The sequence below is a fragment of the Macrobrachium rosenbergii genome, chromosome 42, assembly GCF_040412425.1.
Source record: "Macrobrachium rosenbergii isolate ZJJX-2024 chromosome 42, ASM4041242v1, whole genome shotgun sequence".
Taxonomy (NCBI): Eukaryota; Metazoa; Arthropoda; class Malacostraca; order Decapoda; family Palaemonidae; genus Macrobrachium; species Macrobrachium rosenbergii.
Window position 1 is genome coordinate 35,705,606 of NC_089782.1, and position 22,274 is coordinate 35,727,879.

General features: G+C 35.9%; 1 protein-coding gene across 1 annotated transcript in view; it reads left to right on the plus strand.

The window, feature by feature from the left end:
- The window catches only part of LOC136828250 (probable chitinase 10), a 68,685-nt gene extending 51,007 nt beyond the window's left edge, over positions 1-17,678 (plus strand). Inside the window, 3 exon segments of the mRNA XM_067086109.1 lie at positions 15,229-15,353; positions 16,476-16,571; positions 16,693-17,678. Of these exon segments, the coding sequence (XP_066942210.1) occupies positions 15,229-15,353; positions 16,476-16,571; positions 16,693-16,809 (338 nt within the window). The 3' untranslated portion in view covers positions 16,810-17,678.
- The last annotated feature ends 4,596 nt before the right edge of the window (positions 17,679-22,274 follow it).

Genomic DNA, 22,274 nt, shown 5'->3' on the forward strand with positions numbered 1-22,274 from the left:
AACCCAATGCTCTCTGACTTCTTCTGGTGTGTTGACTCACTTTCCATACACAGTCAAGTAAGAGAAATAGCCCTACCGCCTTCATATCTGTGATTCAGAGTCCCTATACTGTATTGGTAGAAAAGGTCGTTCTACGTATTGCTGGTGGTCTGCGCATACATGTTTTTTTTTTCTGAAACTTAATCAATTCTTGCTTTTCCTTAATTTACTTTTTTTTGCTTCTTGAGTCTCTATGACTTTTCATTTCTTTTTATGGTGATGGTTTTGCTTTAACCTGTTTGTGTTATTTAAGTGATATATTTATGACGTGTGGTCATTACAATACATGTTTTACTGCAGTGTGGTATAATTGATATCTTTTTATCATGTGCAGTAAGTATTTTGATATTATTTTTTTAATTTGTTTTACAGGTGCTGGCCAGTATACTGTGAATGACATAGATTGGAACCTGTGCACACACCTTGTGTATGCCTTTGCTGTTCTCAATGAAAGCACACTTACCATTAAAGCTCAGGATCCATGGTTAGACCTGCCAGGTGGTTTTGATAATTACAATAAGTTCACTAAATTAAAGAAGCAGAACCCAGGGATTAAAACTACATTAGCTATTGGAGGGGCAACTGATTCAAAGTCAAACAAGTATTCCAATCTTGTGTCGTCTTATGCTACAAGGCAAAATTTCATAAACCATGTGATCCAGTTCTTAAAATGCTATAATTTTGATGGCTTAGATCTTGACTGGGAATTTCCAAAATTAGAAGATAAAGCCAACTTTGCACTATTTGTGAAAGAACTGAAGACAGCTTTTCAGCCTGAAGGCTTGATGCTTACTGCTGCTGTAGGAGCCACAAAAGAATCTGTATACGATGTTCAAACACTCAGTGAGTATTTAGATTATATTCATCTGATGACTTATGATTATTATGGTTCATCATGGGCGTCCACAGCAGACCATCATGCCAAACTGTATAATGATAGTGGGAAACTGGATGTGAATTCTTCAGTTAAGAATTGGATAGACAGTGGTGCTTCAGCCAGAAAACTTGTATTAGGGGTTCCCATTTATGGGCGTAGCTTCACATTAAGTACTTCACAAAAGAAGCCACCAGCACCAGCTTCTGGAGGAGGGAATGCAGGTCACATAACAAAAGAAGCAGGTTACCTTGGTTATCTTGAAATATGTCAGTACATCAAAAATGGTTGGACAGTTGTAAAGGTAAGTCAGTTTGCTTTTCTACTCCTTCTGGCATAATTGACTGTGATAAAGATATAATTTTGCAGTTATAATACTATATATGTTGTCTTTTAGAAGGTTTACATTTCAAGGAATTTAAATGACTTGATAAGCTAGTTGCAGTGCTATATATTTCCCTCTTCATATATTTCGTTTTATGCACAGTACTCAACTGTTTTGAGAGATGTATAATTATTGGCATCATTTTCAGTTTGTTCAGTTGTCAGTTTTTTAAAATTAAAACTTCATTGCTAAAGACAAACCCTTCTTGCCAGCTCTGTAAGAGTTGAGTACTTTGATTCAGTGGTCTGGTTAAACTATTAAGTACAGTAATAATAAGAGATACTATACTTTTAATTATTTGATCATAATTACTCTTGTTTTTCAACGTTTACTTTTCTCAGTGGTAGTTTTCAAATGGTGTAGTATTGTTGCAGTTCACTGGGATGAATGGTGCAGTTAACATCACATATTTTGATACACATTACAGATAGCTATGGACACATCTAGTAATTCCACTCCAAACATATAAACCTGTGATGAGGAACATGTTTAGTAAATAACATTGTCCTGCAATATTGGTAAAATAACAAGACTAAGTAAAATCATTATGGATGTCCTCTTCTCTCTAGTATCTCACCTACTTTCCTAATTACTATTAAACTTTGAAATTTCAGGACAGCAGTGGAGCAAGAGGCCCTTATGCTTATAGTGGGAATCAGTGGGTTGGTTATGATGATGTGGATATGGTTCGTATCAAGGCTCAGTATGTTAAAGCAAAGGGACTTGGAGGAACGATGGTTTGGGCCATTGATTTAGCAGACTTCAAAGGAGTTTGTCCTCTTGGAAGGTATTACAGTATCTACAGCTAATTTAAGAGTTTAGTTTATGTTTTTATTCCTATGGTTTTGGAAATTTATTTTTCTATAGCACCTTAGCTTATTAAACATTTAGAAGGTCTCTCCTCCCTCCTTGTAAGTAAAAGAATCTGTAAAGTACAAAAGATTAGCATATGGCAACACAACACAGTACCCTGGTGGACTAGAGTTTACAATCTACAGTATCTCCATGTTATAAGTTGATTGAAAGTCCATCCTAACTGGCATTTTTTTAATTTTCATTCAACTTAAAATATTTCAGAGAAATATTGGCAAAATGCATTGCTTCTAAAAATATGTACTATTTACCAGGTATGCATACAAGATATGTGAAATATATAAAAATCGTTCAGTAAAAAAAAAATCTATAAAAACCGTAAACATCTTTGTTGTTGCTGTTGTAGCATAAGTTACAAAACACTTTGCTCTCTCTCTCTCTGGTTCAGTACATTTACTGACATTTATTCAATGCAGTACAGTATTGTACCTAACACAGTATGTAGTGTGACATACAGTACTTATATTTTTCCATCTGTTTGTATGTGTTTATATACATGTATGCATTGTGTCAAGGTAAATTACACAGTGTGTTTCTTCACATCTCTCTCTCAAAAATATTTTTTGAAAAGAATTTGGCATTTGCCAACTTTTTCTCTCTCTGTTGATGTGAGGTTTGACTTGAATACTGCCTTACGGTATACAGTATTGTATGGTAATACAAATGAGTCTCATCAATCATGGATCCTTGAGGTTAAGGGAAACCAGATGATAACTTCAGGTAATTCTCATGTCCATAATCTTCCCTCCATGATTTTAGTCATCTAAATAAATGTGTCACCAATGTAGCTAACTATTTATATTAACTTGCTTTCAAAGTCTTCAGAGTCTTCAACTGCTGGCATGCATACAGGTATAAATAACTGCACTATAGTTATGGTAGTTAAGTATGCTAACTTCAGAATTGTTTGTTTTTATTATTTTTCTGCATTTGTCAAAGTTGTTTGGTCAACCAGAATCCTTCAGTATTGGCAGAAGTGCTGTTTAAAATGTCATGGCTGTTGCAAATATTTATTTTGTTAGATATAAATCGAGGTTTGTGTTCAGAACATAATACGGGGTTTAAGCCTTTTGAAATAGGTATCAACAAATATATTCCTGTCACAGAAGTGAAATGACATACCAGTATTTAATTTTCATTAAACAGCATTTAATGTAATTATGCATGCATAGTTGGGAAAGCTGACAAATATTGTGATTTTTCAGATATCCTCTTCTGTCTGCTATGAAATCAGAATTACTTTCATCAGTGAACTGTAGTGCTAAACAAAGTCCAGCTATGCAGGCTCCAGTAGCCAGAGCTACAGTGATACCCCAAACGGTTGCATCAACGACAGTTGGCCCTGCTTGTAGTTCACAGTGTAAGTACCTGTGTATGTGCTCAGTTGGAGCAATATTTATAGAAATCCAAAGAGTATTGTGTTTAAATGATCATCCTAGCACTATTATTGGATCATCTTAGCACTGTTTTCAAGAGAATTCCTTCTTAAATCCTCAAGTTTCATCTTAAAAGTAAGTTATGGCTTAATGCTGCATGTAAACACCTACCATGAAAAACTAGGAGCCCATCATTTATGTAGGAACACTCCTGAGCAGACTTTTTGTGGCATAATTTTATTGCATGTAGATTAAGGGACGAAATCCGTCCTCATACTCCTCACATTGTAGGCTGATTTCAGTTATATACCCCTCTTGTAACTGGTTTAGAGAAACTAATCTCTAAAGCATCTTTGTAGGTTAGTTGAAGATAATAACCTTCTATCAGCATTACCTTTTTGTTTTTGTAAAACACCTTGGTACTTGTGATGCACTCTTGTCATTATCTGCTGTCTTGCAGAGTGCTGTTGTTGAGGGTACAGAGGAAAGCATAGCTGATTAAGATTTTAGCGCAGCCTGTGACAGTGTGAATCGTAGAGCATTATGTATAAGCTAACATTATTGGGATTTGGTGGCTCTTTTATTGATGTTTTAAATTAATTTTCAGTATGCGCAACCCAAAGGTCTATGTTGTTGGACAGTATAGTAGATTTAGTTATGTCACTTCAGGCATTCCTCAAGGTAGTCTTCTTGGGCCTTTGCTATTATCTATACTAGTGACATATGGAAAAGCCCAGAGGATCAAACCGATTAGAATATTCCAGTGATGCTACCCTTTTAGCTCTTCCCAATTTAAGTCTGTGGTTGCAGAATCCTTGAATAGAATCCTTGAATAGAGATTTGGCAGGTATTTATGGTTGGAGTTGGCTTTGGGTCAAAAAGCTTAACCCTTCTAAAACTCAAAATATGATGGTTGATCCAGAATACCTTTGCCTTTGCATCTTAATTTTTGTACCTGTAGATAGTACACTTTTAAATGTCAGTGACTTAAGATTTTAGTTGTAACTTTTGATAATAAATTAACATTTTAGAAGCATATGGTATGGTACTTCCTTTGTTTCTCAGAAAGTTGGTATCTGGTGGAAATGTTGTCAAGAGTTCTGTGGTGAAGATATATTTAAATGTTTTAACTTTTTCTTCCTTGTTTGGATTTTCAGGTGCTGACTGTCATCTCAAACTCTGGATAGTAAATCAGCCCAAATTTATTTTGTCAACACTTAATGTTGACTTGTGGCATATATGTACAGTGAGTTCATTAATGTTTGTTGCATAATATGTACTACACTGGGCTGCTATTCCAGAGGAGGTTAAACAGGACTGTAGCTTTCCTCTTAGCTTTAGCCTTTACGTAGTGTTTGAGTGAGCCCCATGCTGAATCTCACACATTAAACAACTGGTTGATCATTACCCTGTCTTCCACATTAGGTTTTGTTTTTAAAGTGCCAGCTACTCTCATTCCATTAGGCATCACCAAATTCATTATATGCTTGCATTACCCTTGCAACTATCTAGCAAGGAAAGGTCTTGTCCTTGTTTTGTTTGGGCTGCGAGATGTTGTCTGAGAGAAATTTGGAGCTTATCAAGCTCCAAGTTTCCCTACAGGTTTCAATAATGGGGGAACCTTCCATGCTCCAAATTATCCAAAAGTGTATTACCATCCATCTCTGGGTTTCAGGCATCCAGGATATGTCATAATGGTCATGATTTCGGTGCCACTGCAACTCCATTTACTTTTAAACTTAATATGGATTTAAGTTCATTTCTCAGCATGACTACATGAAGATCCCCAATCCACATTCTCTCCAAGTTTTTCCTGGAAAATACAGCCCATGGGTACATGAGTCCATATTCAGTTGATCCTAAGGTAGCAATAGTTTTGAGTCAACCTAAACAAAGTAGGGTGATTGGGAAGTGGGACACATTCATCACCCTCTTTTAAAGCATGCATTTACCTCTACAGTATATGTCGATAGCCAAGGTTATCTGTCACTGCGCCTTATAAAGATAAGTATTCTTTAGTAATTTCAATGCCGAGAGTCCATCTTGCCAAAGCAATCATTCAAGCTGTCTGAGACTAATGGGTTTTTTTTATACAGAAATGAAATTAATTATTTTTCCAAATACAAATACTCCCCCTTTTCTTTTCACAGAAAATATATGCCCTCCTCCTAAGCCCTTACAAATAGCAATTAAGACTACACAGACAGTGATCAGTTTCCAACATGGGGAGGCACTCAGGTTTTGGGATTCACCCCCACAGAGGTAGAAAGGGAAAGTTTTTCTGTGATGGGACATATCTGGAGATTGCTGCTACTGTACTGCAAATGTAGGTTATCATAAAGTCAGGGATTTGCGTGTGGAAAAATTAATAATTTTTAAATTATTAAATTTTTTGTAGTTGTGTGCCCAGAGGATGGGCTTTTTGGTGATCCGTGTGACTGCAGCAAGTATTACAATTGTGTTTTGGGATTTGCTCATCATAACACATGTCCTGAAGGAGAATTATGGAGTCAGCAACTAAAGGTATGAAAAGAAATATTTACCTCTCATAAGTATACGTTGTACCATACAAACTTCAGTAACTTTGTAAATAACTGATAGTAAATGTGCCAAACATGATATATTGAGCTACTGATAATGTTTTCAGTAGTATTGTCATAACCTTTATTTTTGATTTGAAAGTAGTGATGTCAGTGTAGGTATCATGACTGTATATTCCTCCTGTTGTGTTATTCATTATTCACATCACTCCCAGGAATATGTGATGACTCAATGTATTCTGTTATTGAACAGTATTTATCTTTTTGCAGCACACTACACATTAGCTAAATTGCACACTAGTTAAATAGCTACCTTTAATTAGAGAATAATTGCAGTTTTCTTCTTTCCAAGAGAGGTCACTGTTTCAGTATGTTACACTTATTGTGCAAATGCAAACAAATCTTTGAGGAGACTTGTTTTGATTTTTGCCTGAATGTTTGTCCAGATATTTTTTAGGGAATTAAAAATGACACACTTTTTGTTGTAGGAAGCATTACTTTGCTGAAAGTAAAAATTAGAAAGGCCATTTGAAATTATATCGTCTGTTTTAGGCTTGTGATTTGAAAGGAAATGTCAAGTGCACTGGTGATCAGTTAATTTTAAACACAAATGAAGATACAGATGTCCAAAGATCTGCAGATACGAGGTGCAGCAATGGCAGTGAATTTGTCAGCGTTTGTTACTATTCAAACTGGGCTTACTGGAGACCAGGTAAGCGAGCCCAGACTATGCTATATGTATTAAATGTAAAATAAAACTGGAGACTAAAAACCCAATGCTCTCTGACTTCTTCTGGTGTGTTGATTCACTTTCCATACACAGTCAAGTAAGAGAAATAGCCTTACTGCCTTCATATCTGTGTTTCTGAGTCCCTATACTGTATTGGTAGAAAAGGTCATTCTACATATTTCTGGTGGTCTGCGCATTTTTTTTTTTTTTTTTTCTGAAACTTAATCAGTTCTTGCTTTTCCTTAATTTACTTTTTTTTGCTTCTTCAGTCTCTATGACTTTTCATTTCTTTTTATGGTGATGGTTTTGCTTTAACCTGTTTGTGTTATTTAAGTGATATATTTATGACGTGTGGTCATTACAGTACATGTTTTACTGCAGTGGTATAATTGATATCTTTTTATCATGTGCAGTAAGTATTTTGATATTATTTTTTGAATTTGTTTTACAGGTGCTGGCCAGTATACTGTGAATGACATAGATTTGAACCTATGCTCGCACCTTGTGTATGCCTTTGCTGTTCTCGATGCAAGCACACTTACCATTAAAGCTCAGGATTCATGGTTAGACCTGCCAGGTGGTCTTAATAATTACAATAACTTCACTAACCTGAAGAATCTCAAGCCAGGGATTAAAACTACATTAGCCATTGGAGGGGCGACTGATTCAAAGTCGAAGTATTCCAAACTTGTGTCGTCTAAAGCCAAAAGGAAAAATTTCATAAATCATGTGATCCCATACTTAAAACGCTATAATTTTGATGGCTTAGATATTGACTGGGAATATCCAAAATCAAGAGATAAAGCCAACTTTGCAAAATTTGTGAAAGAACTGAAGACAGCTTTTGAGCCTGAGGGCTTGTTGCTTACTGCTGCTGTAGGAGCCTCAAAAGCATTAACTGTATCTTCATACGATGTTCCAACACTCAGTCAGTATTTAGATTATATTCATCTGATGACTTATGATTATTATGGTTCATGGGAGTCCACAGCAGACCATCATGCCAAACTGTATAATGACAGTAGGAAACTGGACGCGGATTCTACGGTTAAGAATTGGATAGCAAGTGGGGCTTCAGCCAGAAAACTTGTATTAGGGGTTCCCATTTATGGGCGTAGCTTCACATTAAGTACTTCACAAAAGAATCCACCAACACCAGCCTCTGGAGGAGGGAATGCAGGTCCCATAACAGAAGAAGTAGGTTACCTTGGTTACCTGGAAATATGTCAGTACGTCAAAAATGGTTGGACAGTTGTAAAGGTAAGTCAGTTTGCTTTTCTACATCTTCTGGCATAATTGACTGTGACAAAGATATAATTTTGCAGTTATAATACTATACATGTTGTCTTTTAGAAGGTTTACATTTCAAGGAATGTAAATGACTCGATAAGCTAGTTGCAGTACTATATATTTCCCTCTTCATAAATTTCGTTTATACATAGTACTCTACTCTTTTGAGAGATTTATAAGTATTGGCATCATTTTCAGTTTGTTCAGTTGTCAGTTTTTTTAAATTAAAACTTCATTACTAAAGACAAACCCTCCCTGCAAGCCCTGTGAGAGTTGAGTATTTTGATTCAGTGGTCTGGTTAAACTATTAAGTACAGTAATAATAAGAGATACTATATTTTTAATTATTTGATCATAATTACTCTTGTTTTTCAACTTTTACTTTTCTCAGTAGTATTTTTCAAATGGTGTACAGTATTGTTGCAGTTCACTGAGATGAATGGTGCAGTTAACATCACATATTTTGATACACATTACAGATAGCTATGGACACATCTAGTAATTCCATTCCAAACATATAAACCTGTGATGAGGAACATGTTTAGTAAATAACATTGTCCTGCAATATTGGTAAAATAACAAGACTAAGTAAAATCATTATGGATGTCCTCTTCTCTCTAGTATCTCGCCCACTTTCCTAATTACTGTTAAACGTTGAAATTTCAGGACAGCAGTGGAGCAAGAGGCCCTTATGCTTATAGTGGGAATCAGTGGGTTGGATATGATGATGTGGATATGGTTCGTATCAAGGCTCAGTATGTTAAAGCAATGGGACTTGGAGGAACGATGGTTTGGGCCATTGATTTAGAAGACTTCAAAGGAGTTTGTCCTCTTGGAAGGTATTACAGTATCTACATATAATTTAAGAGTTTAGTTTCTGTTTTTATTCCTATGGTTTTGGAAATTTATTTTTCTGTAGCACCTTAGCTTAAACATTTAGAAGGTCTCTCCTCCCTCCTTGGAAGTAAAAGAATCTGTGAAGTACAAAGATTAGCATATAGCAACACAACACAGTACCCTGGTGGACTTGCTTAGTTTACAATCTACAGTATCTCCATGTTATAAGTTGATTGAAAGCCTATCCTAACTGGCATTTTTTAATTTTCATTCAACTTAAAATAATATTTCAGAGAAATATTGGCAAAATGCATTGCTTCTAAAAATATGTACTATTTACCAGGTATGCATACAAGATATGTAAAATATATAAAAATCGTTCAGTATAAAAAAAACACCGTAAACATCTTTGTTGCTGTTGTAGCATAAGTTACAAAACACTTTGCTCTCTCTCTGGTTCAGTACATTTACTGACATTTATTCAATGCAGTACGGTATTGTACCTAATACAGTATGTAGTGTGACATACAGTACTTATATTTTTCCATCTCTTTGTATGTGTGTATATACATGTATGCATTGTGTCAAGGTAAATTACACAGTGTGTTTCTTCACTTCTCTCTCTCAAAAATATTTTTTCCAAAGAGAATTTGGCATTTGCCAACTTTTCTCTCTGTTGATGTGAGGTTTGACTTGAATACTGCCTTACAGTATACAGTATTATATGGTAATACAAATTAGTCTCATGAATCATTGATCCTTGAGGTTAAGGGAAACCAGATGGTAACTTGGGTAATTCTCATGTCCATAATCTTCCCTCCATGATTTTAGTCATGTAAACAAATGTGTCACCAATGTAGCTAACTATTTATATTAACTTCCTTTCAAAGTCTTCAGAGGACTGCTGGCATCCATACAGGTATAAATAACTGCACTATAGTTATGGTAGTTAATTATGCTAACTTCAGAATTGTTTGTTTTTATTATTTTTCTGCATTTGTAAAGTTGTTTGGTCAACCAGAATCCTTTAGTATTGGCAGAAGTGCCGTTTAAAATGTCATGGCTGTTGCAAATATTTATTTTTTTAGATATAAATAGAGGTTTGTGTTCAGAACATAATACGGGTTTAAGCCTTTTGAAATAGGTATAAACAAATATATTCCTGTCACAGAAGTGAAATGACCTACCAGTATTTAATTTTTATTAAGCAGCTTTTAATGTAATTATGCATGTATTGTTGGGAAAGCTGACAAATATTGTGATTTTTCAGATATCCTCTTCTGTCTGCTATGAAATCAGAATTACTTTCATCAGTGAATTGTAGTACTATACAAAGCACAGCTACGCAGGCTCCAGTGACCACAACCACAGTGAAACCCCAAACAGTTGCATCAACGACAGTTGGCCCTGCTTGTAGTTCACAGTGTAAGTATCTGTGTATGTGTAGTGTTACTGTACTGGGTGTCTGAGGAGCCCGTCTCATGAGACTCGTTAATCTGTCATGGATCTTTTAGGAATGATTTGTGAAAGAAATTTCATGTCAGTTTTCTCATAATGGTGTTTACTTACAACTTTGTTTTATAGGTACTGCACTTTACAATATATATATATTTTTCAAATGTCTTTGTCTTTCCTTAGTTATTAAACAATGTACAGTACACATTTCTGCACAGCACTGTAGTTTACTCATACAAGGATACAAACCATTGTCTATGTATGGATGCAGCTTTGGCAACAGCTTAACTTGTAATGGACATTCGGATTGATAAGTGAAAGATTTCCCGTCATAGAAAAAGACTTAGATGAAGACCCATTTTATCTAACCCCCTGAAAGGAAAAACAAACGTGAAAGTGTTGATAATGATTATTAACGACCTTTTGCTATACTGTATTGTGCAGTATTCTGTTTTTGAGAGTTTCACCCTCATTCTGTAGCCAACAAACTGTGCCTGCATTTCTTCGCTAATGTTTCTTTACAGTTACCTGCCCTGCTGATGGACTGTGGGCAGATCCATGCAGTTGTGAAAAATATTACCAGTGCTATCCAGGCGGTGTCGTTCATTATAATTGCTCTGAGGGTACACTGTGGAGTCAGGCATTACAGGTATGTATTAGGGTTACAGATTGGCTAGCAGTGAAAATTAGGATATTAATTTTTTGAAACAACCCAATCAGTACTGTATGCTATTATATCGCATTACTCTTGTTTATCCTTCATGAGAGAAAAAAAAACAACAACAGGGACAACTGTACTAAACAGTAGAAAGTACAAACAGAAAACAAAGCAGGAAAAGCAATGTAAACTCAACTACATACATCCAAGGGAGATTTGAGTGCTGCCACTTCACCTAATTTGTCCGAAACATCAAGCGACGACTTGTATGCTGGGTGGTGACTGGAACCTCCACTTTCTCATTAGCACCACCTTATGGCTGATCTTTCAGGCATTCAGCTACACATGAAAGATATTTTGGGCTTAGACCATGATTACTATATATGCCATTGAAAAGGAGTAATATTGGCAAGATTGCATCCATCAAAAGGGAGACCCAACACTAATTACAGACTTGTTTGCATGCTTAACAAATTGAAAAAATGCAAAATATATTCATTAGAAATGCCCGTATAATAACCATAGAATTTAAAATACTTGCTGTACTTAACTACCAGACCCACTGACTGCCACAGGTGACATAACATTACAAGAGATCTTTCAGCTTTAGATAGCATGCCCACATGACTGGATGAGAAAAAAGTAAGTTGAAAAACTACCGAGAAAATATTCCCCTCTCAAAAACCCCTTAATGGCTGTCGATTCCAGAACCTAACGACAGTACTATTTAGCAAGAATGATCTTTCCTCTTATCAGCCTACCACTTCCTTTGTGTTTTAATTGAAATTTAGATCTTAGTGACAACAAAGATGGGTAATAAAGGCGTTTACAAAGTAATATTTCCTAATGCAGTGTTTGAATTGCTGGTTATTGAAATTGCCAAATACATAACTTTTATATTCCAGTATTGTGATTGGTCATACAATGTTCAGTGCAATATTGTTAGTCGAACAGCTGCAGTACCACCACAGACCTCACAGCAGCCTAGAACTAACCCAGAATGTGCCTACACATGTAAGTTTTTTTAATTACAGTACTTTAGTACAGTAGAATTCTAGATATGATTTCATTGTAATTCTTTAGATATGTTTAGTGTTGGACTAAAGTACAAGACATATTAATGCTATGAAACAAAAATTAGTATTCAGACATTTCTTTTACTAAGTGAAAATTTCAGCAGAAAAATAAAATTTTTGCAGTTACTGTACCTTATACATACTGCTCCACGGAAATGGTTACTAGGCTGCTTGCTATAGACAAGCCTTTCCTGTATGAATTAGTAATCTGAAGGTGTGATGGGAATTAGTAAGTGGAAAGAATTAGTATTTTATTCTAAAACATACTTTTATCTATAATTTTACACGAGTTGTTATTTTATCCTTTGATATTCCATGTTGTGTCACAAAACTTGTTTGTGAGAATTTAAACTCTGATTGGCCTTGTAAATTTATTGATCATCATTTATGATGCTGTTTTATGGAGTCATTTTAAGCTGAATACTTGTACTTTCATTCTAGTATGCTCTAAAAATGGGATACAACAAAAATAAAAAGGTCAAAATGATGAGTTCAAATTAGCCAAAACATTTCAGTGGAGTGTCATTTGCAATCATCAGACTCCCAAAGTGTGACATTTGCTGGAATGTAAATTATACCATCCAAATTTCAAAGCGTTAAAAAATAAAGGTATTTTATGGTATATGTCAAAATAGATTTGCATTTATAAATTACACAATGTTTAGATGGAGCAGATAACCAGTGCATACATGATTAATATCAGGAAACATCAATTTGCTGAAAAGAAGTACATTACTGTGTAGGGATACAAGGTAACAAGATAGAAACTGTAGACATCAGATGAAACCTAGGATATAATCAAGAATAGACAGCAGCAAAAGGTAATGATAGGAAAATTCAAGGAAGAGATGAAGAACACAATATAGAATGTTCTAGATCGTCATAAAGTAAAGTGGAATGACGCACAAGAAGAGATAGGAGAAAATATCTAGAAAAACAAGCATATGATGCTAACAGTCTTGTATTCAGGGAGTGGCTTTGGTGTTAGGGCAGCCCACATAACTATCAATGAAATGTCCATAAATGAAAAGAAAAAAAGGAAAATACCTCTCACAAGGAGGAATGGTTTAGTGATAACATAAGAAGAAGTACAAATGCTTGACAGGACTTGTGAATATACCAGAGGCTGAATTAGCTCTGAATGTATTCACGAATGAATTCACTGCTTGGAAGTGGAACCAGTAATAAAAAAAACTTGAGATGAAAAGCCCTCAACTATGATTGAATCACTGTGATGATTTTATCTGAAAATGACACCTTGCATGCTAACTGGACTGAATGCAGAATACGGCCAGAGGAAACAAAACCTGATGATTGGGCACTGGAAGCTGTAGGAAAGACAGCTAAGAAGGGTGACCTGACTGAATGGTGACTATAGAGGCACTGCAGAATGGTGTCTGTAGAGGCATTGCACTTGCTTAGTTGTGATGAAAATATTCAGCATGATTATATTAAGTAGGTTAGAAAAAGAAATTGATGAAATGCTTTGAGATCAAGAATCTGGTCATAGAAAGGGCAGTTTTACAGGTCAAATATTATCGTCAAGACATTGTACAGCAGCGGATGGAATTTATAAATCCCCTTCTAATGATTTTTGTTGATTATGAGAAGGCCTTTGACAGTGTCCATAGACCAGTATTATGGAAGTCCTTACAACATAGGGTATTCCTATTAACTATGTAAAGCTAATTGAAATGATCAAATAATGAAGACGATGCAAAGTTAAAATTGATGGAAATTTGTCAAGTGAATTTACAGTGAATAGTAGGGTGCTAGAAAATATTGTTACCTTTGCTATTTGCTCTTCTCATGTGTTTTATTATGGAAAGTGTTTGGAAATTGAGAGAAGATTTAGACTGGAATTATGACAGAAAATTTACGGATTGAAAATATGCAGATGCTGCTGTTTAAATTAGCAAAATGCCATGAGACTTACAAGTCTTCGTTAATAGAATGTATCATATACCTAGAGACTTGGGACAGATCTAAGGAATACATGTAATGAGGCCAGAGTATTTCAATGCAAACAATCAGAATAACTGTAGATGGAGAAAGTATTAATATGGTTGAGTTTTTTTAAATATTCAAGAACAATAATATCAGTTCATTTACATGTTTTAAGTTTTTTTAAGTTCATTGATTTTAATATTAAATAAATTTTCTGAAGTTGACAAACTAGCATACTGAAAATTTTTAACAAAAAAATATGAAGTAATGATACAGTACAAATTACCTAATATGTTGCATCACAAATTTCCTTGGCCAACTTTGTCTCAGTGCTTGCAAATGGATGGGTTTAGCTGGTGCAGTATTTTAAGACAAAGGAAAAACTAAAGACCACAATAAAAATATTAAGAATATGGAATAACATTTCATTGCTCAGTGACTTTGGTTGAAACGTGTCACGAACACGACATCCCACGTTCAAGCAATAAAAGGACAAATAAAGATTAAAATCGAAACAATAAAAGTGTTACAAATTAGGAAAGAAACATTGTAATCTTCAAACCTGAAAATATTTTGCACATTACAAAGAACGAAAAACTAAAAGTGTGATTTTCTGTATAAATCATCGTAAAAAAGGAATGCATTGCAAAATTTCCACTTTGATTACAATGGTCTTTCTCTAGTAAGATTTACTGTAAACTCTTTTAACATACTACAGTTTTACTTTTGATAGCTAATGATCCCTCAAAGTCAGGGTCATTTGAGAACAGTGAAAATACTGGTAATATTGATATACAACACTTACTACAGATATTTATAGTTTATGATACTTTTGCTTACTATTTTAAGTAAAAATTATATATGCACTTCGTTCAGAGGCCATATACAGGCACTCTGGTAACCAAATAGCAAAGTTAACCTTCCTCTGTGGTTAGGTTGGGTCAATGAAAAATTAATAAAAAAAAATTAGCATCTTTGACGCCAGGGGACATGGTAATTTTTAAAAGGTAAAAAAACCCATTCAAGTAGAATATTTAAAGTTTTACCTTAATTTTGCACATAAAAGACTTGTGGAAATCAAGTAACTAAAACTAAAAAAATAATTTACAATCAGCTGAGATTTTAACATAATTTTTGGTTTGTTGCAGTTGTGTGCCCATCAGATGGTCTCTGGGCAGATCCTTGTGATTGTCAGAAATACTATCAGTGCTCTCATGGCACTGGATATCAGTATTCTTGTGGAGACGGTACACTATGGTTCCAGAGTATAATGGTATGTCAGCAGCAGTCTCTTATATATTTGGATAAAAATATGTTTTAGTGAAATATATTCACCTTAAAAATCCATTATTTACATTAGCCCCAATTTGTGGGTCTTCATAAGTCCTAGACACACTATTCTTGATATAAAAGATGATGATCATGAACTGGTTGAGTGTTAGTTCTTTGTATGTGTACCCATTGATAGTTCAGATCAGGTAGGCACCTCTCTTCTTGTGTGTCTGTCTTGCCTAGCAGAACTCAGAGCCAAGAAAGATCAGGAATTTTTAGGAAAATTTGAAGAAAAACTAGTTTTTGATAATGGGCTGCTTTTGCTAACCATAGATTGCTCGGATTCTCTGCAGTAGAGTTGGTCATGCTCTCAAAAATGACATGGTCTAGCTGGATTTGTAACCAAACTTCCAATGTGGTGAGCAGGAAGATGCCTCCCGGTAGTATTGCATCCAGTGAGGGTACCTGCCAAATTTGGGTTCTGGTTCTGTTATATTCATGTAACGTCAAATGAAAGAACCATGTCTTATAAGACACCTCTAAATGGACAGGTACAGATGGAGTCAGTACTGTAGAAGTTGTTGTCTCCTGTCTGTGAAACATGCCAGAGGTGTTGGAGGCAGATCTGTTGTTTGGGTGATCTGGTAGCAATCTATTCTTTGAATATAGTTAAACATCCAAGTTTGCTAACAGTCTTGCAACAATCATACTCTTGTGTCTCTTGGTAACATGAATCATGCACATATGCAAGAAATGTAGTACACTAGTTATCAAAAACTGAAGTAATCAGAGGTGTTTCAAGTTCGGCTCATTGTGGTTTTAATCATAATTAGTATTTAGATAAAAAAATAACTACTGCGTATAGTTATCTATAATGTTAGTTACTGACAGCTGTTTAAAGTGACTAATGATTAGATTAAATCTACAGCAGTCTGAGGCATTCTTAGTTTAGTTTACCAGCGCCATTTCAGCAAAACACCGTTAGCCCATGGCAGCCTAGCCTAACCTATGGGGCTTTAACCCCAAAGAACTTTGAGGGATAACTGCATGTCTTAACCTTTGTATATGTTCTTATTATTTTACATTTCATCACAGTCCTCACTAATTAATAAATTATTTACAGAACTGCGATTGGGCAAGTCAGAGTCAGTGCACTAAACCATCTCTACCAGTGTGTAACGGAACTGCAACGTATGAGTGTAGTTCTGCAACTGGAACTGTAAGTATAGAAATAAGCATTTTTTAAAAATCAGCTGACATGATGTAATTATCACATTTCCATACAATGAGATGGATATTTGATATCTTATTAACTGATATTAATCATTGTATATTTTCAGGTGTACATGACATGCTCTGATGGTAGTAAAGCAACTTTCAGTTGTCCAATGAATCTTGCTTGGAGTTCATCTGCGATGATGTGTGTGCCTTTTTCTGACCCAAAAGTTGGTTGCTAAAGTTTAGATGAAGTTTTTATGACACAAAAGGTCATGTGTGCCTTATATTAATTCTATATACAGGCCAGGCAATATGAGAAGATATGGCATATATAATTTTTAATATTTTAAAACTTTTAATGTTTTTATAAATAAGCAGATTTTTGCAGCATTTTTAAACTTTTTTCTGCCACACTTGTTGAATTAAAAAATTCTAAAAGCAAGCTACCATAATGCATTATAATCATAATACTCTTTTTTACTGCATTGATAATTCTTTTCTTTCACACTTTCCTGTAACTGAATGTAACTTTTTATAAAATCTCTCTAAACCTTAAAAGGAAAACCTTGAAAACTGTTATTATAATGTTCATTCAAATATTACTGCACAGTGTCATAAAGTGGATCTATTCATCGTATTCTCAATCTGTTAATTTCTTATAAATCAGGATATTATTCTAGGTAAAAAGTAACTGATCTATGTACAATTTACTTATGAAAGAGTTATACAAATATACTATACAACAGAAGTCATATGAAACATTTTCTGAAATAAGCTTCTAAAAATAAGTAGAGTATTATAAATAAATTTTTCAGTTTAAGAAAACTGTATTTTGCAAACAAACTTAAACAGAATTGTAAACAGTTTATCAACCTACTGATACAGGTAACAGCAAATATTTTCCTGCCAGTAATGAACCTCAAAGAAATAGTAAAAATTCCAGTATATTACAACATTACAAGTCACTGAAAATTACTTTTATGCACAATGTACACGCACAATGACGCAGCTGTATACTTGGACCGATTTCTGACTTGAAAGTTTATTACAATTTATGAATACTGTATCCCATTATTTATGACAAAAATAAAAACTTATGCCATCAAAATATTTAATTTTACTTTTGCTTCACCTCTACACAATAAAGACAAAATTTCAAAGGGACTAGAAAGAAATTAATATGGGCATAAACAACATCTTTCAGTTGAAAATTGCACGTGTAACAATGGAAACGTGATCCTCATTCATGCCTGGTAGTAAACATCTTTGTCCCATTGGTGTTTTATCTCTTTGAAGCACATTAGGCTATATATACAAGGCCAACACCATGCCCTAATTTCAAAGCTGACAATAGCAATGTTTCATTTCCTTTTTGTTGAATGAGTCATTTTTTCAAAATAATCTACTCTATAAACTTGTAACAGTCCAAAATTTACAATTTCTGGGCTCGACCTGTGTCACCCAGTGAAATGGTTCCAATAGCACTCATTTCTAGGTATAAATATTGCTAAATATACCAGAGAAAAAGCTATCCATAATGCCAGGGTTACTACCCCTGGATCCATCACCACAATGGTGTCGGTATACACTAAGGGGCAAGTGGTAGCCACTATCACAGATGCTTTGCCCAATAGATCTCTCTGTTCTCAAAGCCCCCATCATGGGAGAGCCGTTCTACCTACTACCTTCCGCTCGCTACCCCTACTACTCGCGCCCGCCATCTTTATTCCAAAAATTTAGCACAACACGAGAACACCGTGTCCCTTTCTTTTGATATTTTTGGTACTTTTTACAGCTGTAATCATGTCATCCCGTGAGGATTTCACACCATCTAAGTTGAGTATTATATCTGATTGGTTTTTAAACGCGAGAGGCACAGTATTCATGAATTGTACGTAATATATGTTTACTACAGGTGCGCAGCCGAACGTAGCACCATGTTTGCCTCTGTTGCGTTTTCGACCTTCAGTCTCCGCAATTAGCAGAACGAAAATCTGCTGGATATTATCCAATTGCTCCATTTTGGTTTTTGGAGCATATTATTGAGAGAAATTACCATGTCGCTGGTGTAGAGGCAGGGGGACCTTTGTATCATGGTTTGAGCCAGGCTCAATTATTTCTGATCATAGAATTTGAGTCTTTTTATTAGTTTCCTTTCCTCCACCAGCAAGTTGGTGCCTTCTTGATGGTGTTATTATTATCATGTTTATAGCTGATATGTACAAGTAGACTAATTTATGTGAGTGATTCGGCGTCAGAGTTAGGCCACGGGTTCCTTCTCTGCCACCGATTCATTTATGTTTATATATAATCTCAATGTCATGGGTGGTTAACATTATATTATATATTATTTTGTTCTGGTAAAAAGAGATGGTTATAATGAGCCTCCTCAGGTAGGCAGGAGATTGTATCTCTTCCGGGACCATTGGACCTTCAGTCCATGGGCCCACAGTATAATTTCGAAAGGTCTGGGATGGAGCTGGAGCAGAGGGCCTCCTCTGCCAGTCAGATTCCATCAACCTCCATCCAAAGACTTACTGGACTATGCAAAAGACCTTCTGCAAAAGAAGGCAATAAAGAAAGTCAGACACTTGAAATTTCAAGGCCGTCTATTCAGTGTCCCAAAGAAAGACTCAGACAAGCAAAGAGTAATTCTAGACTTGTCTCGTCTCAACTTATACATTCAATGCTACAAGTTTCGCATGCTTACAATCTCGCAGGTACAGACCCTACTTCCCCATGGGGCCGTCACCACCTCTATAGATCTTACAGATGCATATTATCACGTCCCGATTGCAAGAAATTTCTCTCCTTACCTAGGGTTCAGACTAGGAAAACAAGCATACTCGTTCAGACTCGTGCCATTCGGGCTCAACATAGCGCCCAGAATATTTACCAAACTGGCAGAGACAGTAGTTCAAGAACTACGGGCTCAAGGGATTATGCTGGCCGCATACCTGGACGATTGGATAATTTGGGCATCCAACGCCAAGGAATGTCGAAAAGCAACAATCACAGTAATCAACTTCCTGGAATACTTGGGATTCCAAATAAACAGGAAAAATCCATCTAGTCTGGCTGCTCAATTTCAGTGATTAGGAATCCAATGGGACCTAAACACACAAACTGTCTTCCGCCAGCCAAGAGGAGGAAATAGCCCAAAAAGCTACCAGGCAGTTCCTCAAGAACAAAAAGAGCCTCTCGTCGTACCCAGGAAAGAAGTTCTAGGCTCTCTTCAGTTCTAACTTCAGTAACAGACTTGTTTACTAAAAAACTAGACTGAAGGATATAAACGAAGGTGTAGAAACAACCAACAACAGAAACAGAGACAAGAGTGTGTCTCTAATTCCGCCGATATTGAGGAAGAGGCTTCAACCATGGTCGACAGTCAAGAGTTTGGCGAGTCCAGTGCCTCTTCAATTTCCCCTCATCATGGTGATCCATAGATACTTTACTAAGCGGATCAGATCTCCCAACACAAGAAAGTTCAGGAACATGATTAAACGGTATTCCGCCAGTTCCCATATCAACATTCTAGAGGCAGCTGACGGTGTTTCTAACATTAAAGAAACTACGTCAGCCAGACAGTTACAACAGACTGGTACTGGACAGCGCAGTAGTTGTACATTGCCTAAGCAGAGGGGGCTCCAAATTGAGCCATATCAATCCAGGTAATGATTGCAATTTTCTCTGGCAAGGAAACATCTGCAACCTGTCATTCACCCACTGGCAGGTCTTCGGAAATGTCGTGCGATTCACTATCCAGGACAACTCCCCTGGAGTCGGAATGGTCCTTGGACAAGACATCTCGAGTGGATTTGTCTTCCAGGTACCGGGTCTCTAGGTAGACCTGTTTGCCTGAAGAACAACCACAACTGTGTACGGTGCTCAATCTAGACCCTCTAGCTCATTCCACAGATGCGATGTCAATCGACTGGAACCAGATGGCAAAAAGGATCTCTGTTTCCACAAACAAACCTATTGATGAAAGTTTTACACAAACTCAGATCATTCAAAGGTCAAATGGCACTTGTGGCACCCAATTGGCCGAAGAGCAATTGGTTTCCTCTTCTACTGGAGTTGAAACTCCGACACAAACAAATCCCCAATCCAAGATTGACACAAGTAGTGCAAACTCGGACTGTGTCAGCTTCCTCAAGAATTCTGAGTGCCCTAGCTTTATGAGTTTATGAAGTTTGCAGCTCAGAAAGATCTGTTATTGATATCTCAATACACTGTTCATAGAATCAAATAAGAGGAATCTACACTTAAGCAATATGACTCAGCAGTTAAAAAGTTAGCATTATTTCTAAGGGAATATGAAGCTCAGAAAATGACCACGAATCTAGCAATCTCTTTCTTCAGTCATTATTTGAGAAAAGTTGGCCACTAAAATACTATTGCTACAACAAAATCTGCTTTAAGAAAAATATTTTTATATGGCTTTAATATTAACCTTACAGACTCATACTTTTCGTCAATTCCTACAAACATGCTCGTCTTAGACCAACAATCCGTCACACGGTTTCCCTGGTTCTTAAATGACGTATAAATTGACATCAGACACAATGTGAATTATGTACATACTCAGTATTAAGAAGTGTTATTTTTAATAAGTCTAGCCTCAGGGCTAGAATTTCTGAACTATCTGCTCTTTCTAGAGAACCGAATCATGTTGATTTCCTCAATCAGGAGAGAAGTTCTGTTGTCTCCGGATCTCAGATTTCTAGCAAGAATGAGGATTTACCAAAATAGATGGTCTCCTTGGAAGATTATTCCCCTTCTAGGATCTATCTTTATGTCCAGTTAACACTTTAAAGTTTATTTAAATAGAGACTTCTAAAAAGAGACACAGGCCCTCTTTGTTGGGAAAATGGGGGTACCATTTTCCTTAAAGGCCATCCGAACATAAATTCTTTATTTCATTAAACAGGCTAACCCGGATTCAGTACCCCAGGTACATGATATTCGGGCGGTGGCTACCTCAGCTAATTATTTTCACAATATGAATTTTGATGACCTCAAAAAGTATACGGACTGGAAATCACTAACAGTATTTAAACGCCACTATCTTAAGTCCCTAGAGGTTCTTAAATATTCCACTGTAGCTGCAGGAAGTATTGTTCATCTGGTCAGCTCAAGACTAGTTTATATAACTCTTGCTTGTCGTTATTATTAATGTAATTCTTAGTTATTACCTATTGGTATATTCTCATAGCCTACCTGCCTCGCTTGCATGCCCTGCTTTCTAGCCCAGCACCCAGATCAGGTCTAGCTACGGCGGCTGACTCATTGCCTGTAACATTGATATCCTGTATTTGGACATAATCTGTCTAACATTAAGTATCTTGGTGTTGGTCACTTATTCTAGACTATGTATATAGTTTTGATATATTCTGAACTTTATATTTGGAACTATTCAAACACAGTATTGTTCTCTTAGTTTTATTTAGCTCATTAAGTAGAAACTCTAGATGATACTGCAAGCTATTGTATGAATTTGATTCTCTGTTACTATTTCACTGGGTGACACAGGTCGAGAGCCCAGAAAGGGATTTTGTTAGCGGAAAAATCTATTTCTGAGGAAGACCTGTGTCACCAATGTTTCCCTCCCCTATACTTCCTTTCCCACCCAGATAGCACCAAGCTTGGAGGTGCTAATTTTGGAATAAAGATGGCGGGCGCGAGTAGTAGGGGTAGCGAG